Source organism: Onychomys torridus, chromosome 5 (assembly GCF_903995425.1).
Source record: "Onychomys torridus chromosome 5, mOncTor1.1, whole genome shotgun sequence".
NCBI lineage: Eukaryota > Metazoa > Chordata > Mammalia > Rodentia > Cricetidae > Onychomys > Onychomys torridus.
The window spans coordinates 116,329,804-116,357,382 of NC_050447.1; the positions used below are offsets into that span (position 1 = coordinate 116,329,804).

The following is a 27,579-nucleotide window of genomic DNA, read 5'->3' on the forward strand; positions in this document are numbered from 1 at the left end:
CCACATATATCAGCTCCCTCCACATATACACTCCACACACACATCCATACACACACCCCATATACCAGCTCCCCCAACATACACACTCACACATCCCCTTTCCGTTGTATCGCCCATCCTAGTGGATGTAGAGCTTCTGCCATTGGTGTGTAAAGATGCTAACGAGAATAGGAACTAAGTCCAGCATGGATAAGTCCCAGCTTTGCAAAGAAGAATCCACATTATAGCTCCAGCTCCTGCGCTGACTAGCATGCTGGGCTTTAACATGGAGCCACCATTCCCCCACATCTTGACGGTGCTCTGGAGAAAGGGAACATGGGGCATGTTTGTTAGGGGTGGAGAGCTGGAGGCAGAAGCAAACAGAGCTCTCTCCAGATACTTCTGCCGTGGAATAGTGGGTGCCTACGTGCTCTCAGTTCTCAAAGAGCCCTCAGCTATCCAGTTTCTAATAAGGAAAATATGCATGGTGTCACACTGATTCACTCCTCATTCTTTATGGACAGGTTTCACCAGACTAGGTTTGACACTGGACACATGCAAAATGTTGTCTGGGTACACCACAGGAGCCTTCCATGTGAGACCCTCTGACCTCAGGGGGAACAGCAGGGAAGAGTAACTGCAGCCTGCAAGGCTATTCCCCCCTGCAGGGCTCCTGCCTGGTTCCTCACACCCACTCAGGGCAGCCCATCTCCCCTGAATCAGGGCTGCATCCTTATAAACTCTCCTCCAATTTAGAGGTTGCTAGTTCTTTATCTCTCGGGATTGGGATTCACTGACATAAATAGATGTCACCATGTCTAATTTACTAAAAAAATGTCTTCAGATGATGCATAACTACCCAAGGGAGTAACCAGTGTTGGGGAGAGAGCTATACAAGCCTGAGGACCCAAGTTCCAGCCCCAGCACCCAGATAAGCACTGAACACGGTAGCATGGGCTCGTAACCGAGCTGGTGATGCAGAGACAGAAGGATCCCCGAGGCTCACAATCCATCTAGCCTAGCTTACTAGCTTACTTAATAGGCAAGTTGCAGGCTCGATGAGGGACCCTGTCTCAAAAACCAAGGTGGATGATCATTCTGAGGAACAACAGCAGAGACTGACTTGGGCCTCTACACACAGACATAAGTATACTCACACTGCACACATGGACACACATGCACACACACACAGAGAAGGAACACAATTTCTTTATCTAGCTCTGTGAATTTCACATAGTCTCTATGACTAGGAAGAAAGAAGTTGGGGCTGTTTCCTCTACACATGTTTTTTCCTGTGTCCCCAAAGTTCATCAGGTTACTGGAGTGGTTCCCAAATAAATGGTTGGCAGATGCTGCAGGCCACAGGAATATATCATAAGAACTCAGCTGGTTATGGCAAAGTCACTACCTGGAGGGATCAAGGAATTTCTCCAGAGGAAGCCAAATTCCAAGGAGCTTTTGGTGTTACATGGCTTGTTAGATATCAGCTGTCTTCTGTTATGAAAATCATGTGTGCCTTCATAGTTTTCCCAATTGGCTTTTCCCTAAGAAGTGCTAACAGTGTGGACTGATCACTCTCTGGACATACACATTCCAGGTATTTGGAGAACAGCCTCAGGAAAGGCTTTCTCTGGAATCAGATATCTCCCTTGGCCACATTCAAGGACTAGCAGAAATAACAGTCCAGCGCACCATGTGCTCATCTCCTGATTTAAGGTAAATTCCACAAGGAGACACTGCCTAGGTTAGGTGGACATTAAGTACTAGCTTTACACAATTTAGCTCACACCCTCCTTTCTTACAGCCTTACTAACTTTATAGACCTTTAACTCCTTACCTAAACACTTCTAGGAATATTTAGATAACTTTCTGTGCTGACAACTATGCTTAGCCAGAACCCCAGTCAAGCCTCCCTGTAATTGGCAGCATCCGGCCAGGTCCATCCCCAGATGGAGGAAAGTCCCTTATCAGAGACACCTCTGTACTCTCTAAGAACAGACTTAAGCGTCCAGACTACCTGTCTGTGAAGGCCTGGCGGATGTGCCAATTAAGCTTTACTTCCTTCTTTCCCAAACCTTACCTCTAGTTCCAGATCTCCCTTTAACTATCCTCTGAGGTATCTAGCTGTACACAGGTTGCCTAGTGACCGAGCACACCTTCCCCCACCCTGCAGAAAACAAAACAAAACAAACAAAAACAAACAAACAAACAAAAACACCGGCAGATGGCTTGGACAGATAGGAGCCACAGGAAAAAAAGAAGACAGTTTTATTTTCTCCCATTGACCTAGCAACTTATAGAGTCTTAACATTTTCTACTAATCACGTTTAAGGTTATAGTTGAGCACATAAGAGCCCTCTTCTCAGATACTACGCAAATTTAGCCTTTAGTTAATTAATTTCCCCATTGGTCACTTCCCTTTGGGGTTGCAAATGATAATTAACGGTTATTGCCCCTCTGTGTGATTCTTACCACCCCTCTGTTTGACCCTGGAAGCCTGGCTTTGCACTGCCAAGGGAGTACTGCTTGTAAGTGTGTATATATACCGGGACTCCCAGGGCACGTGAAGAACAGAGAGATGGAGAACGAGGAGAAATAAGGAGGATTTTGACCAGAGAGACCGTGTGGATGAGATGGAAGATGAGGAAGAGTCAGATGGGGAAGCACTAGCCGGGTAAAAACAAGCTAAAAAGGACCTCAATGAGGCAGAATTAAGATGAGAAAATTAAGATAGAACTTAGAGGGGACAATAGATAAGTACAGAGAGAAATCAGGCAGGGAAGGAGCTAGGCACGAGAATAGAACTGAAGCTGTGTAGATAGGATGTTACGCCAGAAGGATTAAAGCAAGTGGACTATAGAGCTCGGCTCGGTGTGCTGAGATTCTATTTCCCAAAAATAGTCCTCGCCGTTAGTAGTTCTCTCTCCTGAGCCCCTGGGATGTGTAATATTGAGGCTGGTCCCTCTAATATTATACAAGAGGCAGAGAATCATTTACAGTATTCACGGCGAGTGGCAATTGTTCAAAGAGGGTTTTCTTCTGAGTGGAGCTGCTGGTCGTTTCTAAAGACCCCCTTTGTCTGGTACTTACAGACTGACCGGATGCTCTCAGGAGCTCTGTTTCTTCTCAGCCCTGTCAGCAGCTGTTCCACACATTAGGGAGGGGCTGGACTCTCAGAAGTATAACTCCATAATTTCATCATCTCCCTGCCTCAGTGTGAGGGGGGGATGGTGCAAAGACTCTGCTTTACCCCCACACTCTTGCAGGCCTGTGAGCTGAGTAAGTTTCACAAGGCCTGTTTCACTCCCTGGTCTCAAAGTCATCAAACACTTCATGAAGGGTGGCCATTATGTGACAGAATATGGTCTGAGGATCATGGCTACTAACCTGAGCCTGCCACCTCTGCTAATCCTGTGGGAGCAGAGGGTGCTAGAAAGTCCACCTGACATTTAACGATTTGGTAGAAAACACCAAGAGACCCACAAATATCAAGCAAGTGCTCTCTCCTAGAAGGTAAATTTAGAGGTGTTTTATTCAATAAAAGCTTCATGCCAGTAATCCCAGCATTCAGGAGGCTGAGGCAGGAGGGCTGCCAGGAGTTCAAGGCCAGCTATATAATGAGTTCCAGAAAGCAAAGTATAGAATGAGACCTTGTCTCAAAAAAAAGTTCAGTCCAGCTGGCGAAAGAGGAGCAGGGACCATGTAAGAAAACACAAGGACTGTTTTTAAGCCAGTTTAGCAAGACTGAGCATGAGAGAGCTGTCGGCTTACACTTACACACATTCTAGGTCAACAGAAGGCAAAAGCCAAATCCAATGTGCCAAGAAAAGAAAGCTGTTCTTTTTCCAGAAAGAGGCCGAAGTACCTAAGTACGGTGTGCTCATTAGAGGGAGGCAAGACTTCACTTGTACTTTCCTAGCATACCCCGGCTGCACCCAACCTGAGCTGCCTAAGCACCAGGAGGATTTCCTAACCACCCTTTCAAACACCATCCCAGAGCTGCACGCAGGCGTCCCCAGGAGACACTGCACCAGGCATTGTGATTAAATTACTTTACTCGGTAGGGGATGGGGGTGTTGCATTTTGAGCACCACAGCAAGATTACCATTTCTAAACAGTTAGTAGACCAAGTGACGTGGACAAAGTGCTCAGGGAGGGTCTGCAGACTGTCCACCACAACGTCACAAGCTGTCAGGCTGAGTGGACTGGGGTCCCACAGTGTTTGTGCCACAAGTCGATGGCCTTGCTCACAATAGCGTCTGAGCTGTCCTGAGGAATCTGTGAAAAACAAAGAAGTACAAGTGAAATGTCTATGTTTGTTTCTCAGGATCACCTCTCATTCTGTGACAGACCTGTTTCCATGGAGCTTTCTCTGGTTTGGGAAGGCGGTAGCAGCTTTGCAATGATTCAGTGCTCCTGGGGACACACTGAGTAGCTCTGGTACCAGGCAATCTTTCACTGTCTACTCACCACTTGGCCCTGGATGAGTACTCAGCTGCCTAAGGTCTAGCACTGATCTCTAAACAGGGGAACAAGAGCCCAAATTCACAGAGCTGTTCACAGGATGGCAGAAGATAGCTCTTGCTTGGCACATGCCTAGCACTGTTGGCCACTAATTAGTATAATAATGATGATTCATTTAATGAACACAGACACATTCACTTATCTCTTATTATTTACCAGGCCACACTTCACATGTTAAAGCTGGTTAATTAAAGGGGGTGGGGGGATTCTGAGTCTGCTCCATAAGTACTCTCTGCAGGTTCAATCTCTTTACTATTTACCCAGGAGAGAATGTTCTAAGAGGGAGGAGGAGCTGGTTCACTAAGGCCTTTTTCAGCATGCACTAATAATACTTAGGTGCATTACACATTAACCAACCCAGCTGGGAATTCACCAGTGGCAGGAAAAGGCCTAGAGAACCCCCAACAGTGCTCATTCACACTGCTTCCTGTTCCTGCTGTGCTCTCTGGGGAGGAGACTCCACCTCACCACACTCACACACTGGGAGGGAGTGTGAGGAGGAGGCCTGCTGTGCAGACCAACACCCTGCCCCAAAGAGAAGAGGGGGACAGCAATGCTGTTAAGAAAAAATAACTTTTTTTTCTGCCAGAAGTGGCATGCTTGACTGTAATCTCAGCATCCAGGAAGCAGGAGCAGGAAGATTACCAAGAACTGGAGGCAGCTTGGGGTATATAGCCCCATAATCACATCTCTCATAAATGTGAACATAAATCACAATCTCAAAACAACAACAAAATGCTTTTGTAGAGTAAAAACATGCTATTAATGTAACACAACAGGAAAATCAGGCTTGCCAGGCTGCTTCCATTTCCAGATTCCAAATCAAAGGAGACATAGCACTCACGTTTTCCAGGAACTTGGTTATCTTCTCCACACTGTTCAACGCCATGACTTTTATTTTAAAGGTTAATAATATTTCTACTGCTACAAAAACTAGGATCTTACAGGATCCACTTACAACTTTATCCCAGACCCTACAAAACAGAGAGTTCACCAAATTACAGGAGTGCAAAATTGATGTTATCAGATATCTCAGATTATAAAATAAAATCAGATTCCACTCATTTTAAGTACATGTTTCAAAGAACAACTGTGAAATACTCAGTATCAACAACATGATAGATTCTAGATAGGATAGCTTTATGTGGGAAAAATGAAGTTCATTTAAAGTTACTGCTGTGTTTGAGTGTTCCAAATGCCTGCTTAGAAGTTGATAGTGAAGGAAAAGAAAGTCCTAACCAGGGTGTGTATCCTGCTACAGTCATGTAATGCCAGCATGGTTTGCATACACCTCAGGACAACAAAATGTCAGCCGAAGTCATTTCATTGCCAGTGAGCCTGGAATAGGTTATCCAAAGGCTCTTATCCAAAGGCTCTTTATGAGTGTGTATGTAACATGCCTGTGTTTAGGTACACATGCACATATATGTAAACACTTGTTGAGGCTGGGTTTAATGTAGGGTAGCTCCCTCTATTGTGTTCCACTGCTGTGAAACAATCCTTTTCTACACTGTGAATATGTATTATTCTCATTGGTTAAGAAAAAGCTGACAGGCTGGTACTTGGGCAGAAGTTAGGAAGGAAAGCCAAACTGAGAATGCTGGGAAGGAGGGCAGAGTCAGAAGAAACCAGCTAGTCACCCAGGAAGCAAGACATGATAGAGGATAGGTAACGCCACAAGCCATGTAGCAATACATAGACTAATAAAAATGGGTTAATTTAAATGTAAGAGTTAGCTAGTAACAAGCCTAAGCTATCAGCTGAGCATTTATAATTTATATTCAGCTTCTGAGTCATTTAATTGAGAACTGGCAGGCAGGACACAAAAACTCCAATTACATATGGTGCCCCATGTTGGGTGCCAAAAGAAGCTTTAATTTACTAATCTTTATCAATAAAAATCAGAAATCAAATATTGGGGTAAGAACCTGTAGGATCAGAGAACTGGGAGCAGCCACCAGTTGCTTCCTACCTCTTTCATTCCTCCATCCAGAAAGGTCAAGATCCTCTCTCAGCCCTGCCTTACTATTTCCTGTATGCTATCTGTCCTCAATCCTCCAAACCTCTATGGTCAGTAGGTAGCTCCACCCTCTGACTCCAGACAAGCTTTATTTGTCAGAACACAGTCAGAATATGACACAACATTCCACTTACATTTTTTGAGATAGTCTCTCACTGAACTTCCTGTTCACCAATTGGCTAGACTAGCTGTCTAGTGAGCACCAAGGACCTGCCTGTCTCCACAGACACCTGCCAGTGAGAGGTTTACAGACATGCCATCACACCTGGCTGTATACATTGGTGCTGGGGATCCAAACTCAAGTCTTCATGTTTATACAGCAAACCATTGTACCCACTGAGCCCTTCCCAAGACCCAGGAGCTAGTCCTTGATCTGCTATTACTCTAAAATAATCATTTGATAATTCCTATAACTTTTGAAGTTGGTATTAGACTCTGTATGCTAAGTTACACATTTTCTTCTAATGCTCTCTATATACTGACTTCCTTTCTTCAAAACAACGTCACCAGGACCTGGGTTGTGGGGCTGGAACTAAGAAATACCCTTAACATGTGTCTCAAGATGACTGGAGAAACAAAGTTTGTCTCTGACAGCCTTCAGCTCTTTTGGGGATATCATGAAATGTCTAAGAAATAAGAAGGCATCTGTCTGTCAGGAACCAACACCTGTCTAGAGAAGAAGCACACAGGCCCACACTGTTTCAGATATCACTGCCTCACAGCATCCACACAGAGGCCCACAATCTTTGTAGACATGTATTCAACAAGAAGGAGAACCACGTCACAGTTACAGAAACTGCTGGGGAATGCAGCTTTGAATCACCTTCCTGTTCTGAAGCAAACTCCAATTTAGAGGGATGACCACAGAAGGGCCAGGAACTCTTTCCGACCCCAAACTGCCTCTATGTAATGGGAAAACACGTACCTCTGTAAACTGGACTCAGGCAGGCATCCCGCGAAGCACCTTTTGAACCAGAGATCATAAGGAAGTTTGGACACCGCAGAACATGTCTTCAGGTGACTCAGCAGCCTACTATCTTCCAGATTCAAGTACTGTTCAAAGGCCTTGGGCTAAAGATTACATAGCAAAAATGATTACTTGTTTCCTGTGACATAATATCACCTCATGCTGCAACTTAGGCAGAAAAAAAATGTACATGCTAAGTAAGAGAACGTACTAGAAGACAAAACCTGAGAACCATCAAGTCAGTCCTAACACAACAGTTTTTGGTTAGTACTGAGAAGGGTCACCACACTGGGCCTGAGGGCTTTCTCAGGATGCAGGACTCTTCCTATGCTCATCCCACAGGGCGATAACCAGGCAGAATGGCATGGCTGTCACCCTGGTACTGCACTATCAGCTCCAACAGCAAAGCAGAGTCTAAAGCAAGAGTCAAGTATTATGGAAAGCTAGGACAGGCCCATGGCAACCCCGGGCGATCTAGAGCAACCAATCATATAGAGATGAAAAGGGGAAGGAAAGCTGGCTGAGGTGGAGCAAACATCTAACCTCAGCACTCAAGACTCTGAGGTACAACAAGGGTGTCTGAAGCCAGCCTGGCCACATAGGAGAGCCTGTGGCTAGAGAAACTGTATAATCATGAGGACTAGAGCTCAGACGCCAGCACCCATGTAACAGGCTAGGCATCCCATGCATGACTGTAACCCCAGCTCCCAAGAGAGGCAGAGACAGGAAGATCACAAGAGCTTTCTGGCTTCCAGCCAAGAAGACACAAGCCCAGGTTCAGGGAGAAAAGCTACTTAAAGGAATAGGTGGAGAAAGATAGAGGACACCCAACCCCCTTTAATAGAACACACACACACACACACACACACACACACACACACACACACACACACAGGATCAAGGGCCTGCTTATTGTCAGTGTGGGGCTATTAGACTTAATTAGAGCAAATTCCTAAGCGGAAACACTGAGTAAATTATGTAGGAAAGCGATTCCAAATGAGAGGCTGTCAATCCTAGCTACAATCAGAATTGCCCAAGGCTTTGAAACATTAGAATTCTGGGCCCCAAACAAGAGACTATGATTTCACTGGTCTGGTGAAGAGGAAAGGAGATAAGAAATTTTTCAGATCTCTGGTGTATTAACAGGAAGTCAGAACTGAAAGCCACTGGTTTATCTGAGTGAGCCTAGAAATTCTCCAAGTACTGAGTTACAAACAAACAAACAAAAAAATGGCAGGGCTCATGTAGAGAGTAATTCATTTCATGTGTTCAGATGTGTATGTGTGTACATATGTGCATGCTGGAACAAAATGACAGGAGCCTGGAGTCCCATTCACCAGCTCTGACTGCCCTCGCTCTGGACTTGATGCTATGTGGGAACAAGGTCCTATCACTTAGGCCTTCCATACACTTGGGCAGACAGAAAGCCTAACTCACAAAGGGAACGTGCTAGACAAGCCAGTGGGTCTGGACCAGGGCCAGGACTACTCTGGAGCAGGTGTGTGCAAGTGAGCCCACCCCCGAGAGCCGGCAGCCCTCCAACTGCAGATCCAGTGGCTTCAAAGGGCACACCGGAGCATTCCATGGGAAACACCCTCTGGTCTTTGCAGAAAACATCTGCCAGAAGCTACTCTAGAGGGTCCACCAGCCACAGCTGCAGCAACTGGGGTAGGAGTGTCCTGACACTGCTTATTACCAGTAACACTCCCGTTCAAAAACAAAAACAAAATCAAACCCCCTTCCTTACCAGCTGAGGTAAAGAGTCCCGGAACTTGCTGTTTAACTGCTTCATGAAGCATCGGGTGATCCAGTAACAGTCGACACTACCCTCCACCATCTCCTCCATGGCTTTAGCAATGGCCAGAAAGACTTCATCCTCCGGCTCCTGGAAGATCAGTAAGAAAGCTCAAGAGGGAGGTGGCAGAGGGGAAGATATGTTTCTTTCCTGAAAATCCAGGATGTAATACTGCATCCTGAAGAGGACACATTCATAAAATCAGGGAGGCATCAGAAGGCAGCATGTCAGAAAAGGAGAAGAGCAGGGGAAGGGAAGGACGGCAGCTACAGGGACCCATGAGAGTCAGAATGGCTGAACAACAGCTGGCTCTCGGGTGGGGTCTGCAATCACAGGCAAGGCAGGGTCTCTCTCCACCCAGCCAGCCTCCATGCTAGATCAGGGCTCCTTCAAAGGGAGGTGATAACACAAACCATTTAGGAATATGTGCAGGACCCAGCTTAGGAATATGGGACTCCCAGTGGGCTCCCAAAACACTGCTTTCTGTGCAAGCTTCCACACAGCTTTAGAATGCTGTCCTACCTAAATGTTTAAACAGCCCAGAATCAGAATTTTAGGAGCAGGGGAGTGACATGTCTCAGATCTGTTAATAGTCAAACGTGAAAATAAATCCTCAAGTAATTTTCAACACATGAGTCTTCTACAACTGAAACTCTATTTAGAAAGTTATTTTGTTTTCAATCATTGCAATCAACACCAAAAACCAACCTACCAAACAAACAACAATAACCAAAAAAAAAAAAAAAAAAAAAACAACCCAGCCAGGAGGCAGAGGCAGGCAGATCTCTGTGAGTTCGAGGCCAGCCTAGTCTACAGAGCGAGATCCAGGACAGCTAGGGATACATAGAGAAACCCTGTCTCAAAAAAGCAAAAACAAAAACAAACAAAAATGAAAAACCTTACATTTTCATCTAGGCTTTCATAGTTTGATACTTTTAAGATTAAAAGGAAATTAAGAAATACCTTTCTATTCCCCTGAGAAGCCCCAAGCTAAATCAAAATTCCTGGTTTGATAAAAAGCAGTTCAATCTTAGGCTTTCTTTCAGCTTGTTGATATCCATAAAATGCAAGGAGTCACAGAGTTAGGACAAAAGGAATGTATTTCTCTAAACATTATGAGAGTATTGGAGGACACAAAGGAGCAAGAAGGAAAGGAAATCTTCAGGGCTCCTACGGTCCTAGGACTGGCCTGTGTGACCCTGCAGATGGCATGTCACTGGCTGCTCCCTGACACTCTGACAGGTCAAGGGGAGACTGTTGTAGCCCACTAGGTTTCCTAGTGGCTGTACCCAGCAGGACTGCATGGCAGATTGATTAGACCACGGGCTTGAGTGTCAGGTGTTTGTGAGGGTCTGCACTTGACTGTAACTAGCAAGGGGGAGGTCTTTTGCTCCACCCCTTGGCGTTGTTATAAATAGACCTCTGGGCTGGTGGATCAGGATTCAGGCCCACCCAAGTCTATCCTGTGTTTTCTGTTTCTCCCCCTCTGTACTTCTAAGTAAGTCTCTTATTCCTCAATCCTCAAGAGTTCTTGGGGTAAATAAATATGGGGGCTGGTCTGCCACAAGAGACTAATGTCCTTTGTCCAGTTGTGCTCCAGCTGAGCACTCATGTGCTCTTACCACCAGATAACAGTGTAAGAGAGGCTGGGTGTACAGGGAAAGGTGGGGAGACAGAGTCTCCCATCCACGTTAAGACAGCAAGTGCACCTGAGACTGCAGGGAAGGTGCCTGGGCTCAGAGCACGGACCAGTGAGCAGGGACAAGTGGAAATCAAGTCTAGAGTTTAGAATGCTTACACTAATGGAGTCACTAACCATATTTGATGTGTAGTTCAAGAACTCATAACCCTTCTCGTGTATGGGCCTGTAGTCCCAGCTACTCAGGAAGCTAAGGTACGAGGTTTGCAACTGGGCAACTTAGTAAAAGGTAAAATAAAGGATGTAGCCCAGTGGTAGAGCATTTGCCTAGCATCTGAGAGGCCACAGATTCAGTCCCAGAACCACAGAACTCATGTGGTACTATCAATGTCACAGTGCTGACACTGAGGAATATGAAAATGAGATTGTCTTAAATGGCATTTCACATTTGGGGCTCTACTGCCTTTCCATAAATGTAATAAGAGTGAATGGATGGCCTTCATTAGTGCTAATTTGTCACAGGAACTCCATTAACTTCCTACAAATATAACATATATAATAAGACATATATAAAATAAGTAAAGTTTTTTAGAGGCAAGATCTCACTATGTAGCTGGTCTCAAACTCAAAAGCCCCCTCTCAGCCTCTGAGTACTGGGTTAGAGGTGGGTGATGCCACACCTGGTACAGAGCCTAGTCTTCATTAAAAAACAAATTTTGTAGATAATCAAAACTTTTGTACAAATCCTTGCTTGAAAATTTCATCCTGCTTTAGCCAAATAAATTAAATCTTCATTAAAACACCTAGACAGTTGCAATAAAGTGGCCAGGAATGGCTGACAACATTGGCTGGAACATGAACCAGAAGCAAATACCTCAGGATAATGAGAATTTTTTAATATCTGCAGCTGTGCTAGGGAAGGCTAAAATGAACTTTTAATACTGGGGTGGAATTGGACTTATCATCATGAACCCAGGATTTTGATTATAATACAGAGAGACATAGACTAATATAGAAAGGCTGAGGTATGACTCAGCAGTAGTGCACTCATCTGGCATGCAGGGTGCTCTGGGTTCCACGTCCAACAGCACACCTCTATTTTTTTCACATGCACATATATATATTGGCATGTATGAATACATATGGATGTATACACATACATTTTCTACTTCTGTCTACTAAGTGAGCCTAAAAGCAAACAGCCCAGGAGACCAGAAACAAAGGCTCAGGCCAGAGCTGCAGCACAGGAAGTGAAAGCCGATCCTGGAGCTTCTTTTTGTGAGAAAATGTCAGAAAACATTCAGAACAGTGAACGTATCAAACAGACACCGGCGTCAGATGAAAGGGCTCCTATGGCCGAAGCCGGAGCATTTTGAACATCAAAAGAAAAAACGGCAATAAAATATTATAGACCATTAAGTTAAAAGGACTCCATACATCCACAATGACATTAATAAATAAATGTAAAGGGAAACTCTTACAGATGCAGTTAACAGGTGCAGAAAGAATTCAGGAATAGAGACTCACCATTTGGCAATCAGAGCAATAAAAACATTTTAGGCAATAATAATAATAATAATAATAATAATAATAATAATAATGAGGGTATTTACAAGCCCCCAAACTCCATGCAGGTGACACACACCTTTAATCCCAAGATGCAAGAGGCAGAGGCAGATGGAGCTCTGTGAGTTCAAGACCAGGCCAGCCAAGGCTACACAGTGAAATTCTGTCTCAAAAAAAAGGAAGAAAGAAAGAAATATGTGTGTGCGTATGTGTATACACATATGTATGTAGATGTGTGCATATATTATGCATGTATATACATATACACACATTTTATATATATATATGAAAAACCTCAGAGTTCCTTTGCACGAGTTACTCACTAATTACAAAGAGTCAGCTTACAGGGGAGGGGCCTGGCAGGCAGCACCTGCCCCGAGGTACCCAAGCCTCCAGCACTTCTCTTGCTACCCTTGCCAATAAAGCATACCCAGGTTCTAGTCACCAGGAAACATCAGGCGGACGGAGAAATCCTGAAGACTCATGCGCTCCAAAAGTGTCAAGGTCACGGAAGAGCAAACAAGTCTGAAGACCAGTGGGTTTAGGACCAAGAATGGCACAAAGTTGATCCAGGACTGGGTCCGGGATCAGAGTGGCATCAGGGGACAAGCAGCAAGATCTCAAAAAGGAGTACAGCTTAACTTCTAGACCATTGTCAAAGCGGATCTGTAAGCTCTCATCATCAAACTGCAGTTTGGAAGACCCAGTACCTGAGGATGCTAGGCAAAGGTGCATGGGGGTGGTGAACTGTTCTACAACTTTCTTCTGTGTCCAAAATTACTTAAAGATGAAAGACTAATACATACATACATACATACATACATACATACATACATACGTACATACAATTTAAATCAAAGAATGGTCAAATGTATGAGACAAACTTTAATAAGGAAGAGGATAATTACAGAGCGGGTTTTAAATGTCTCCCCTACAAAGGGAAATAGTGATTACAAAGGGAGACAGAATAACTTTCCAGGAGAAACCCAGTAGGCACTACCTTACCAAAGGATCAAAGTTAACGGGTGTTCACGAGGCAAAGCCATGGTGAGCCTCCTGACCCAGCACACTGAGGATGCATCACCCATGGGTGTCCCTGCCAAAGAGAAGAGCCTGGATGGTACCAGGAGGGGGCACCGCCAGACCCAAGGTGAGGAGTTCCTGTAAAATCACTGACCAATACCTGTCACAAGTGTCTAGGGCATGAAAGAGAAAGACAGAGGACCATCCAAAATCAAAGGTGTGCACAGCAGCATGGCAATTCAGTGTAATTCACAGTCCAAAATCAAATCTGCAACTAGACTTTTTGTTTATTTGTGATGAAGGGCGTCCCTAGAACAACTGAGCAAATAAGAATGGAACTTGTAGGTCAGACTGAGTGCTGTTACAGTGCTGACTCCCTGGCTTCACTACTGTGCCGTGCTCACCTACAGAGATGCCTTGTCTCCATGAGAAACATCCTGACTCACCCTTGCTCTCTCATGGCTTATACAAAGAAGTATATGTGCACAGCAGGAAATGGCAGCACATACCTATAATCCTAGCACCCATGTGGCAGAGGCAGGAGGATATTGAGTTGGAAGCTGGCCTGCACTGCATACATAGGGAGACTTTGTCTCAAAAGAAGACAAAAGTGAGGTTGGAGAGATGGCACTGGCTGCTCTTCCAGGGGACAAGGGCTTGGCTCCCAGCAGCTACATGGTAGCTCACAACCGTTTGCAACTCCAGTTCCAGGAAATCCAATGGCATGCAAGTGGCACACAGATGTACATATAGGCAAAGCACCCATACACCTACCTAAAATTAAATAATTTTTTTAGAGAAAGGAAGGAAGAGGAGGCAGGAGGGAGGATAATGCATACACAGGGGAGAGTAGCAAAGCAGATGTCATTAAATGTTAACAACTGGAAACATCATTAAAATGATAAAGACATTCTTAGTAGTATTTAAAGTTTGTGATTATAGTCATGTATCATATAATAACATTTTAGTCAGCCATAGACCTAAACTAGGATAGTGATCCTCTAAAATTAAACTGCCTAGTAATGTCACAGTCATCCCAGTTTGAGCAAATATAAATACATTATTTTACAAATGAGTAAATGTCCAATGACACATTTCTCAGAACACATATCCATCATTAAGCAATGTGTGACTGTGCCAAAACAAAACACATTTTTAAAGTAACATTGACCCTCAGGTCCTTCATTTTGCTTTCATTTTTCTTTCTACCAACAATGGGAAACCACTGAAAGTTTCTAAGGCAAAACATTATGCAACAGAAGCTAGCAGGAATAAAGTGTTAGAGGTGTGGCCCAGTGGTATTGCCTAGCATTCCTGAGGACCTAGGTTCGATCCACAGCTCTGCAAACACATTAACAGACAAAGTAAAAAGTAATTTTTAGGAAAAGGGCTGAGTTAATTGTCAAGTGAGAATGACCACTCACCAGCGGAAAAGAGGGACTTCGAGGCAACTTCCCAGACTCAAGCTGATACATGCGAAGATACACTTCAACCTGAGGGGTGGCGTCATTGATGAAGCGAACTACTCTCAGGGCATGAAGGACATCAAAGTACTGATCTTTGCGACAGGCCATCACCTGGGCATGGGAGTCATGGTGTGGAGGCAAGATCCCTACAGAGAGATGGGACAGGACAAGGGCAGATGAGACACTACCCAAATCCCTCCTCCAGTGAAAAGAATCCTGTGAGACGCAGTCCACACAGTTGAGACTCACAGGAATAATGACCATGTAGATTCCCTTTCAGAGAGTCTCACTCTAATTCTCTTAAATGTTAAGAGCTTTGCAAGATGGCACAGCCCTGAGATTAGGGGGAATGAGATGGCAGTACAAGAGCCTTTGGACAAATGTGACATGATTTCAAGACAAGAACCACAGCGACTGTAACAACAGTGTACTCCATTCGTGGCTAGCAGCTGAGGCTACCTTTAGCTCCTGGGGCTTCTCCCCACTTCTGGCACATGGCCTCCTACATCTCAGAACAGTGTGTTGAATCCTTTTCTCCCTCGAATTAATGAGAAAACAGAATATCCTATCACTGAGGCAAAAGAAGCCCATGGTCTTCATCAACAAGGTCATCTCACATTACATTTCTGTGATACTTTATGGTCATTATTTAACTATGCTTATGGCTCATTAGGCCTTAGAATGAACCATATGTTTGTGGTGTGTGTGTGTGTGTGTGTGTGTGTGTGTGTGTGTGTGTGTGTGTGAATGAAGAGAACAACTTTGTAGAGTCAGTTCTCTCCTTCCACCTTTACGTAGGTGGTTCTGGGAAATGAACTCAGGCTGCCAAGCTTGTGCATTTTCACTCATGGGGTCATCTCATTGACCTCCCTCTTTATTTTTTATAGGTAAATGGCATAGTGAAAACAGTGGGAGATGACTGGCCAGGTCTTCAGTGACACTGGGCTCCAGTCTCGGCTCGGCCAGTACCAGTACTATCACCAATGTTTCAGTCTCTCACAAATGTGGGCATTTGCCGGGCAGTGGTGGTACACGCCTTTAATCCCAGCACTCAGGAGGCAGAGGCAGGCAGATCTATGTGAGTTCAAGGCCAGCCTGGGCTACAGAGTGAGATCCAGAAAAGGCACCAAAGCTACAGAGAAACCCTGTCTTGAAAAACCAAAAAACAAAACAAAACAAAACAAAACAAAAAAACCCACACACAAATGTGGGCATTTGTGTCCTCATCTAGCAGAGGCAGGAAGTGGGGCAGATGAGCCCAACACCCTCACACAGACAAAACACCAATGCACAATAAAGAAAATGGATTGCGGAATGGTAACAATGCCTTGTGAAAGCTCAGTTTTAGCGTAAACTGTGTTTTCACTTTATTTATTCCAGCCCTATTAATGTAATGAGGCTGGACAGAGTCAGAGACTCTGGGGTCACGACACCGGGCTTGAGGTCTGACTACAATTCACTGACTTGAAGATCTTCGGCAATTCCCTTTCTCCTGAGTCTCATCTTCTCCCACATGAAAATCAGATAATACTATCTACTTCTACAAGCTGCTGAGATGAAGAGACAAATCTATAAAGTACTCAGAAGAGCAGCTAGCACATGCATGTCAGGCAGTTCATTTGACTGTGACTCCCTTTTGATGCAAAACCCCACAGACCAATTATTCTAACGAATGTTCCAGGAAATAGCAGTTAGGCAAACTCAACAATCCCCGGCCATAAAGCATGCTTAAGTGCCCTTTCCTGATGTAAACTCAGTGTGTCTTCGGGGCTCTGTGCCAGCTTCTCAGAGAAGTCAAGGGAACACACTTCAGTGTCCTCCCCATCTGGCTGGTACACTGAAGAGCTACCTATAGCTGGGCCTTCCACAGGCAGCAGAATGTCAAGCATCAGACCCGGGTCTAAGAGTTCATCCCCAAAGTTCTCTTGGACATTTCCCTAAAATGGTGCTAGAGAGGAAGCATCCACAGAGCCCAAAGCAGCCAAGCGTGGGCTATAAGACATCCTTTCTACTGTGACAACTCTGTATTTCCAGTGCCTCTAACTATGGCAGGAAACCAACGGTGGCTTAGATGATAAGAAGGTAAGAAACAAGAGCCAGCTCGGCCTCGGCACTCAGGAAATGTCACAGACACATTTCTCTTTCGTAAGACACACAGGACACCCATAAGAAATGGATACTGATAATAACTTCCTAAAACGCACCCTTAAATGAATTTATTTTGCTGACTATAGAGTCTTTATGTAAAACTCAAGGAAAAAAAATGCTTTGAGGAAAACTTAAACAGTTATCTTGAATTCTGCAGATGGTCAGCACACACACCCAACCAGACAGGAAGGAGCGCACCAACGCTGCCAAGGTGTTCAACAAAAAGCTATCATGGAGTTTCTTCTAGAATGGCTTGCATTCCCTTGTGACCTCCATACTGCATGGCCAGACTGACGGCTGCAGACTTCTCAGGCTGTGTCAGTACACTACAAAAGGAGCCTGTGGTCTGTTATCTAACCCCACCCGACTCCTGTCCTCCAAGTGAGCAAACATAGGCTTTCATTCCTTGTCTGTCACAGGTATTAGGTAAGATTTTTAGGCTCCTAGGGTGTGTGTCCATCTAGGACAGTTAAGACTTCCCTCAGAATTCTAGAATCACTGTACACAATTTCTATAAACTATTTGGCTTAGTGATGGGACCCACCGATGCCTACTAAATAGCAATAGCTCATCTTCTGCATAAAGCTCCATCCTTACCCCATCCCAGTTAGTAAACCCCAGCTGTTGAAAGAAGAAATGGACGGTGATAATGAATGGGGATTAGATGCTCCAGCAGGCTCAGCAATGGTGGTGAAAATCCTGGGCTCACAGGGGTGCTGTGAGCTAGCTGCTTATGGCAGACACTGATCCAGTTCTCCTTATTTTGACACCCAGCTCTGGAATTCACTCACAGAAATAGGCAGGAAAATCAAACAAACAAAAAAACCTCTGATCCCATTTTTTAAAAAAATCTGTCATATCATTTTTATTTCAAAAGATAAATGGGCATTTATGTACCTCGGTAAGAAACTGATCCAATTAACTGTGGCACAGACCAATGAATAAACAGCTGATTCTATGGAAACACCATTGAGGAAGCTGTTTTAGAACTTAACTCTTTGATTATTAACTCTCTACACTCACATGCACTTAAACAAATCACATTCTCCAATCCTTTGTCAATATGGTTACTCATGTGGGGACAGGGGTGTCCTGTTTTGTGGCTAAGGCTTTCCTGAAACTCACAATCCAGCCCAAGGCCTCAATCTCTAAGACCCACAAAGGGTTAGGGATCCAGACACTCACCACTAAGCCTGACTAGTTCCTAAGCATCAGGCCTCAAACCTCTACCACCGAGAGTCCAGAGTACAAGGCACTCTTAAGTAAAACCTAAAAGTAATTTAGCTCCAGATGTCTCTGGACAGATGCAGAACTGGAGCCCACTGTGGTCTTCTTCCTGGTTACCCAGATGACAGCAAAGATGGCCAGTTCTCCTTTCTCTCAGCCCAATGTCATCACTTTTGCAGATGATGACCACATATACCCACCAGACAGCTGAGTGCACAACGGCTTTATTTAATGAACAAGTATTATCCTCTCTTCTGCCACTAATAAGCAGACACTCCAAGAGTAATTGTTAGTATAATTCTGCTGAAGTCGCTATCCTAAAGGCTTTTATAGTGAGCAGTAATTGGCCCTCCTGGAGAAGACCTAAAAGTCAGCAAAGAATCTAAGCAAGCCCTCCTCTTCTGACTGTAAGATGACAAAGGATCCCATTCAATACTTCTGAAATTGAATCCCCAACACCTGAGTCTCATACCTAGAAGCCCCTTCCAGACCAATCCCCATAACTCCCGCGTCTCATACCTAGAAGCACCTTCCAGACCAATGCACGGTACATGGATGGAAGAGGGAACCTCTGGCTAAAGGTGCAAAGCTTCTCAATGTCTAAAGGAAGAAAAAGAACAATTAGCAAATGGAAGAAATGTCACATGGGCTCGCAGCACCTGAAAGTGCAGTTCTACTTCTTCAAACGGAAAGTCTAGTTCAGACAAACTTTTGGGAGAAATCCACTGCACCATCAGCAAACTCGGGAAAGGCCATAGTGGTCTCATGGCTAGCCCACATCTACCAACTAAACTATCTAAAACAGCACTGCTGCAGCACAGAAATGGATTTTGCATATACTACTACACTCCCTCCAACATCAGCAGTAGTTTGGTAGAGCACATCTTAGCATGTGCTAGGTCCTAGGTTCCATTCCCAGCTCTGCCAACAAGTACTTTATACAACTTAAGTTTTTATACTATGGTTCTGTTTTACTGTAACAATATACTTTATTACTGTTGGCTTACAATAAACTAAATATCAATGTGTAATGAAGAATTATCTTCCACAAAAGAAAAATCATAACTGGAGTTCTTGCAGAGTTTACTGAGAAATCATGGTGATGTATCTAGAAATTGAAAGGAAATATATAGGCTTAATTTTTTAAAAAAAATAGTATTGAGTTCTTTCTAAGGTAGGAGTATCTTACTATGTATCCCCTGGATGTCTGGAACTTTTCCATGCACACCAGGCTGCCCTTGGACTCATAGATCCGTCTGCCTCTGCCTCTTGAGTTCTGCACAGTCTTGCATCACCACACTCTGCAGTGTTTGTAAGAAGCTTTGCAAACCTTTTGCCTCTCATTGAACTTGAAAAATCTTCAACTTTTCTCAAATTACATCACTCTGACATGTCTCTTCACCAAAAACTACAGCAAGTAATAAGTACTGCTTTGAGTCCATTAAGGTAATATTTACTTGGTAACACCCACCAGGACTGATGAAAACCAATAAGCTGGAGCAGGTAAGACTCACCCAAAGGGTCATCTTTCAAGAGGATTTCCAGTGATTTCTTTTCTTCAACTCCACGAAACCCAACTTTCTCATAGTAGACTGATCGAAAGTTTCTCTGAGAATCATCAGTCATATTTCATTCTAAGAGGGAGGGTTTTTTTAGTGTGCCTAAAACCAAAGAAAGAAAAATTGGGAAGACATTAAGTGATTTTCTCTGCCTTTTCAATAAATCAAATATGAAAAATTGCCTGCCCCTAAGCAAGGAGCATTAAATCTTTGAATTCACACAACTCTAATCCCACCTTCCTTATGCATCTTGATCAAAAACAAGACATGAGTCAGCTGTCCTCCAAGCTACTAAAAAAGGTGATAGAATGTAGGGACTGGGGTTCATTCTTTACTTAAGAGAGCCCTTAGCACAGTGACATATCCTGTAGCCATTATAAACTTGTGAATAGAAAAGATGAGTGGAAAAACAGGCAGGTTATGTTATGTAAAAGGGACTAAATAAGGGTATGAATTCTGATTCTGCATCCAGGATCTCACAACTAGGATCTCACTAAGTAGCCCAGGCTGCCTTCAAACTCAGAGATCTATGCCTCTGACTCCTGAGTTCTGAGATAAGATGTGTGGGCCACCACTCTCGAATCAAGAAAAGCATTTAAAAAAAAAAAAAAATAGTAAGAGGACCTCTAAAATATTAGCAACAGTTATCTTCAGGTAGGAGTCTAGTGACTTTCATTTTCTTTGTTTTCCTTAGCTGTGCTTTCTAAACGGGCATTTGGGGAAATGAGAGGGGTAAAGTCCTCCACTTATTTTTTTTCTGCCAAATGTAGTTATCAAAATTCAAAATCTCCAACAGATAAACAGCATTAAAGTATAACCAGAGGACAGTCAGGAATGTAGACAGATGATAAGTGACAGACACTCCACAGTCAATGGAAGGCAGAAAACCGAGGTAAAACCCGGCATGAGCATTCAAATCATCTCAGAGGCCCATCATTCCTCCAGAACAGTCTTCGTGATACTGATGGTAAACCAAGAAAAGATCGAACTAGGTTAGTGAGTCAGGCACTAAAGATGCAAACATTCTTCCAAAGAATACAGTCTTCAGCTACTAAATGCCCCCGGGGACGTCCCCAATGACCAGGGGAGGATGGACTTCTTCTTTGGGTCGGGAAGATACCATCTGAACAGATTGTGCCATGGGAAGGATTATAATTCATTTTTGAAAAAGCAATTATTTAGAATTGCTTTTACAAAGTTCCACGCTCTCCTGATAGCTGTTTTAAAAAATCCAAAGCATTAAAATGCAAGCTCTGAACCTTTTTTTTTTTTTCTTTTTTAAGCATTCGTGGTCCCTGCTGTCTGCGGACAGCCTTTCTGAGCCTGCACTGTGATGGCAAAGGCGTCGCCCTGAAGGACATGCTGCCAATTCCTGCCCAGGTGCCTCCACCTGCGGGTAAGGTGCCAGCACCCGGTGAAGCCCCAGACCCCGCTCTCCCGGCTATGTACGCTTCACCTCTGTACGCAAACACACCGGGGTTCAGACTAAGAGATCTGGGGAGGCAGCGGAGAGCAGGCCGGGCGCGCTGAGCCACAGGCGGACAGGCGGAACCACAAGCGCCGAGGCGGAGCGAGCGAGGGGAGCGATGCCGCGGCACACCCACACCCGCTCCGGCCTTCTCCGGGGCAGCTCGCCCGGCGCTGCTGCCGGACGTGACGTCGCACCAAGTGCGCGTGCGCAGAGGGCAGCTGCAGGAAGCCCCACCCACACCCGGGCACTGAAGCGGTAAATCTGGCAAGAGCTGAACTCTAGTACTTCTTCTAGTAGTATAAGTTCTGTACGCCCTTGTGCTTCAAGGTCTGCCCCTGTCACCTTCAGGCATTTACTCTTGATGCCGAGGGCTCTAGCGATCGCCTCTCCCTCTGTCCGGCCATGCGTGCTTAGGGTGTTCTTCTTTCTCCGGCCGCCGTGGTCCTGCCCTATAGGGACCGGGATCCCTCAGGCAGTGTTTCTTCCCCTTCGCTGGATGGAGAATCGGAGATAAGCCTTTGCTTATTGTTAGCACTGTCCTGCTTCTCCCAAACGTTCATTGTCCAGGGGCGGGGGGAACAAGTATGTCCTCATCTATTAAAAGCTCAGGGGTGGGAGAGATGGCTCTGCCGTTGAGAGCACTTACTGCTCTTGCAGAGGACGGAGTTCTAGTCCAGCACTCACGTGGTGACTCACAACCATCCTTAACTCCAGTTCCAGGAATTCCAAAGTCCCCTGGCTTCTGCCAGCACTAGGCACGAGCGTGGTGCACATGCACCCAGACAAAATATTCATACATATAAATGTTTAAAAATTAAAAACAAAACTTAGTGGTCGCCCAATGACCAAGGGAACATAAGCAAAGCTGTTTATTCACTTACTATGCGAGGACGGGGTGGGGGTTGCCTGCACTTGGCTTTTGGCCTGGTGTGCAGCCAATGGAGGCTGCTTTCCAGGGGAAGCTGGGAGCCGCTGAACAGAGCTGGAGGGTCCTATGTGATCTGTCATGGAAAGCGTATTCTTTGGCCTTCCCCAGTTTGGCAGTGAGTTGCAGGGACTAGATTAGGGAAATATGAAGATCCAGCTGTTCCAGACATTACTGTTTAGCTTCTTGGATTGTTAGCCACAGTCTGGCTTCCTAGACTGTTTTAGAAAAGGAGCTATTTTTCTGTACAAGTTGTGGGTTATATTCTATTTTAGGTATGGTCAGGCCATTGTCTTTGTGTAGTCAGCTTCTCAATTAAAATATCAAAATGAGTGTTGGAGAGGTGGCTCAGTGGTGAAGAGCATTGGCAGCTCCTCCAGAGTCCTTGGTTCAATTCCTAGCACCGTTATGACTGCTCACAACCATCTGTCACTAGTTCCAGAGGATAGAGTGCCCTCTTAGCTTCCATGGACACCAGGCAAAACACCCATCAAATAGTAATAATTGTTAAAATTTTTTAAAATGGCGGGAAGGAGTCACACCATACAATGGCCCACGTGGGAGGTTTAATGAGGAAGGGGAGAGAATGGGAAGAGAAGGGGGCAGAGACTGGTCCCTGTGCAGAGAGAAGGAAGAGAAAGAGACAGGAGGTTGGCAAAGCCCGCCTTTTATGAAGGAACAGCGCAGGGGGTGCTCTTAGTGGCTGCTGCTGAGGATATATCCTGACAGGACCCTAATGGCAGGCCAGTACTGATGCCCAAATGCTAACATTAATAATAATAACAACAACAACAATAAAAAGAAGTATGCATGTATATAAGAAGATAAATGCAGTTCAAAGTACAAACATTGAATACCATGTTTGAACTGAAAACAAACTTGAACTCATCATTAGATTTAACAGATACTCTTTAAACATTAAAATGAATTAACACTTTCAGTTTCTGTGTTTTCTTCCCAGTTCCATGGGGCTCAGAAGTACAGCAATACCTGAGAAGGTTCAAGCCACTGTGGTTTAAAAGAAATCTTCCAGAGAAAAGGTGGTTCAGGGGTGTGCCCTGTCACCTTAACAGCCCTAACCTTAACAGACTGCCACGAAACAGCTCAAACTGGGAAGTTAGAAATCAAATCAGATGTACGTGTAAGGTGCACCGTGTGTAAGATGGGTGTCAAATTTTAAAATGAAGGGATGTGTGGTGAGTGGCCCCCAAGTGTGCCACTCCCGACCGCCAGCGTCTTCACTTCCTGAATCCTGGGGTTCTCAGCCTGGCTGAAGCAGCCCTTCAGGGGTGCCTTCCTCCAGCTCTGTATTCACTTCCTCCAAACCTGGAGCAAGTCGTAACCTATACAATCTCCTTTTTCTTACCCCTGACACAGAGCTAGTAGTGATGGATGCAGCCACCAGAAAAGTAGAAGGATTAGTGAGAGATGTGGCATGTGAGACAAAAGGGTGTGTGTGGTGGCCGCTGACGAACTGAGTATTTGGAGGCTTCTAGAGGAGATGAACTTTAAAGCTGTTTTCTGTTTTTGCACGATGACCTTTTAAAAATGCTCGTATCATCGCTCCATCCTTTACTCAAAAGTAAATACCAAAACCCTCACAGTGGTATCTAAAGCTTTTCCTGGTCTGCCCTCTGGACTCCATCCCTTTTGTTACTAGTCATCCTGACTTAGGGCCTTCTCAAGTTAGTTCCTCTGTCCCAGACCATTTCAGAAAACCATGATCTAGCTCATCACCTCAGTCTTTTTTGGTTTTCTGAGACAGGTTTCCTTTGTGTAATAGCTATGGATGTCCTGGCCTCAGTTCCACAAAGTCAGGGACCTATGCTTTGCTAACAACATCCTGTGAACAGTGTCTGGCATATCGGAAGTGATTACTGTGGATACTTGGCGACTGAAAGGGATCCTGCACAATGAATCAGGGGGGGGGGGGGGGGGATCCTGCACAATGAATCGGTGGTCGCTTTTTATCAAACTGTATTTGGGCCACGAGCTGTTAAAGTCATTGCGAGCCATCTTACTCCTCTACAATGCAGGTTTAAGCAGCCCTTAGAGATGGCTACCTTGAGCTGTATGTACTTCCTTCATCGAAACCTGTGGGAGGTTTTTGTTTGTTTGTTTGTTTGTTGTTTTTTCGAGACAGGGTTTCTCTGTGTCATTCTGGCTGTCCTGGAACTTGCTCGGTAGGCAAGCTGGCCTTGAACTCACAGAACTCTGCCTCATCTAAACCTATGTTTATGGTTGAGATGTCCTTAGGGAAGCCTTAGAACTGGAACAGTGAATGTCACGACATGGGAAAGGGACATAACCATCAATGTCATGATAAGTAAAGCAGACAGGCAATACAGTCTGTGTAATTTAATTGGAATAAAAATATTTATTTTGAGTAGCAACTCATAGTTAATAAATAAAATATTATCAAACCACAAGGATTGCTGTTATAGTTTAAATTAAGGCTGTTGTCTGGAGAAGGGTGTGTTAAATGCTTGGTTCCCTTTTTGGTGCTATTGGAAAGTGCTGGAAACGTTTAGGGTTATGGGGGTATCTCTTCCATGGCAGCTGTGGTCCAAAAGTAACTGAACCAAACTGTTAGTTAAAATAAGCCTTCCGTTTTCCCCGAAAGTTCATTTATCTCGTGTCCTTGTTGCAGTAGCAGAAAGATGATAACACACTTGGTGACTGTGACTTCAGATAATTTGTGAGCCAACTCTATCACCATCTGAAGACAGTTGTCCTGGATGATCGCAAAGGCTCATTTTCCACCTTCATTTTTGTTATCTGCCAGAAAACTGGATCTGCAGATCTGGTTTAACGCAGTCCAGTAGGCAGAACCTGTAGTAGTACTTTCTCCAGCCCACAAATAATGACACTGAGACTTATTATTAATTAAAAGCTCAGCCTTAATTTAGGTTTGTTCCTAACTGGTTCTTATACCATAAATTAACCCATATATATCTTTTTAAATCTACATTCTTCCATGAGGCTTGTTACCTCATCTCTGTACTGCCCATCCTGCTTCCTCCCAGGCTGGCTGGCAGCCCTGCCTTTCTTCTTCCCTGAGCTCTCCCTCTGTCTGGAAGTCCTGCCTATACTCTCCTTTCTACCTATTGGCTGTTCAGCTTTTTATTACACCAACCACAGCAATGCATCTTCACATAGTGTACAATGATCCCCACAACAAGAGCAAGCTTGTCGTAAATATGGAAATTCTTCTGGCCATGGAACTGGCCTTCTCTCAGGAACTGTTGCTCATAGTGCTTGCAGATCCTGTGTGCCTGCCCCAAACTATGGACTTTAGACTCATCGTGATGGTTAATGTTGTGAACTTGGCAGGACCTAGATCCCCTAGGAGACTAGCCCCTGGCTCTGTCTGTAGGAGTTTCTAGGTTAGGTTAATTGATTCAGGAAGACTTATCCTAATGTAGGTGGTCCATTCCATGGGCTGTGTCCTAGGTTGGTGCCATGGCTTAAATGTGAAATGTCCCTCATCACTTCATATATTTGAATACTTGGTCCTCGTGCTGCTGTTTGGGATGGTTGTGGAACCTTTAAAAGGTGGAATGTTGCTGGAGGAAGTGAGTCACTGGGGGCTGGCATTGAGTTTCTGTTTACACTCCGCTCCTGACTAGATCCAATGTGACCAGCACCTCCTGCTACCATGCTTCTCCTATTCTGATGGGGTGTTAGGGATGTCTTTCTGTACTCTGTGAATATATGTTGTTCCCATTGCTTAATAAATAAGCTGCATTATTCTATGGCAAGGCAGCTTAGAGGCAGGTGGAAAAATCTAAGCAGATATATGGAAAGAAGAAAGGCGGAGTTGGAGAGACACCAGCCTGATGCCCAAGGAACAACATGCCAGCAGACTGGTAAGCCTCGGGACACATGGCAAAGTAGCTACCAAGAGGCCTGCCATAGACCATAAAGTTTGTAAATAATAATATTAAGCCTCTGAGTGATTATTTTATAAGTGGCTGCGGGACCAGAGGAACTTGGGAACAGAGAACCTTCCGCCTATATTGCCCTCAAATTGTAAGCCACAATAAGCACTTTGCTCTTCTTCCCTTGAGTTCTTGTCAGGTATTTTTTTTATCACAGCAGCAAGACAAGGAACTAACATAGCTGCAGTGAGACAGTGTCCCCTAAGTGGTTAGGAACGTACTAGGGAGAGAGCCGTAACTGGGCAGGACAGTTTTAGGTCAACTTGACACAAGCTAGAATTACCTGAAAGGAGGGGGCCTCAACTGAGAAGATGCCTCTGCAAGATCCAGCTGCGGGCCTTTTCTTAGTGATTGATGAGGAAGGGCCCAGCCCATTTTGGGTGGTGCTATCCCTGGGCTGGTGGTCCTGGGTTCTATAAGAAAGCAGGCTGAACAAGTCATGGGGAACAAGTCAGTAAGCAGCACCCCTCCATGGCCTCTGCATCAGCTCCTGCCTCCAGGTTCCTGTCCTGCTTGAGTTCCTGTCCTGACTTCCTTCAATGATGGACAGTGCAGCAGAAGTGTAAGTCAAATAAACCCTTTCTTCCCCAACTTGCTTTTTGGTGATGGTGTTTCATCACAGCAATAGAAACCCTATCTAAGATACATGTTTAGTATGCAAAGGGGCCTGGGTTCAATCCCTAGTGCCCCCTTCTAAAAAAGTATTCACTAAATCATAAAGGCAGAAAATGACAACCTGGACATGTGTGTATGAAGTAGAAGTCACAGCACATTTGAGACTCCATTCCAGTGTGAGCCTGTCACGGGGCACAAACAAAAGGAGAAAATAAAGAGCAGGTTTGAGACTCCACCATGTTTTTAGTTGAGGGTAGGCTGAGCTTAAGGTGATAGATTTGTAAGTGCTGACCAGAAGCAGCTGTGGATTGTATGCCCACATCAAAGTGAAGAGCTGAGATGTGAAGGTGCTGTGAAAAGTGAAGTCCAGGATGCTTAATCAAATCTTGAGCAAAGTGCATGCCCATTACGGATCCCCCCCCCCCCCAAAGGTGGGATTTTACCACTCCCAGCAGCCTCAGGAATCCAGCTCCCGGCAATTCTCAAAGGAAGCAGCAGAGGGCAGCAACAGCACTGAGTTCCGATGGGCTTCTCATTGTCTACTAAAGGGAAAAACTTCTTTGCCAAGGCTGGTTGGGGATTTTGTCTCAAGCCAGCAGTGGATATTCCAGATGCCGAGGAAAAGACCAGGCTTCTGTGCCCAGTGTGCCACAGATCCATCTTCACCTTGCAGGTAGAGGTTCCTGAACAAGGCAAAAAGACCTCTTTATTTGC

At 44.7% G+C, this 27,579-nt stretch overlaps 1 protein-coding gene across 3 annotated transcripts; it reads right to left on the minus strand.

The window, feature by feature from the left end:
* Positions 1–4,016: 4,016 nt before the first annotated feature.
* Positions 4,017–21,566, minus strand: LOC118583400 (TBC1 domain family member 7). 3 transcript variants are annotated; one of them, XM_036186704.1, is made up of 8 exons: positions 21,388–21,566; positions 19,869–20,015; positions 18,874–18,954; positions 14,938–15,125; positions 9,238–9,375; positions 7,449–7,594; positions 5,462–5,477; positions 4,017–4,257 (listed from the first exon to the last, which is right to left on the minus strand). In XM_036186704.1, exons 2-8 carry the CDS (start codon positions 19,978–19,980, stop codon positions 4,171–4,173), a joined length of 768 nt encoding a protein of 255 aa, XP_036042597.1. In that variant the 5' UTR covers positions 19,981–20,015; positions 21,388–21,566; the 3' UTR covers positions 4,017–4,170. The 3 variants fall into 3 exon arrangements, with proteins under 3 accessions (XP_036042597.1, XP_036042595.1, XP_036042596.1); XM_036186702.1 differs by having other exon boundaries at positions 5,348–5,477; XM_036186703.1 differs by having other exon boundaries at positions 5,348–5,477; positions 21,370–21,566.
* Positions 21,567–27,579: the final 6,013 nt, after the last annotated feature.

Coding starts and splice junctions, on each gene's coding strand:
- LOC118583400 (XM_036186702.1), bottom strand. CDS start 19,980: ATGACTGATGATTCTCAGAGAAACTTTCGATCAGTCTACTATGAGAAA. Junction 7,595..9,237: donor GGGACTCTTTACCTCAGCTG/GTAAGGAAGGGG, acceptor TGTAATCTTTAG/CCCAAGGCCTTTGAACAGTA. Junction 4,258..5,347: donor TAACCAAGTTCCTGGAAAAC/GTGAGTGCTATG, acceptor TGTTTTTCACAG/ATTCCTCAGGACAGCTCAGA.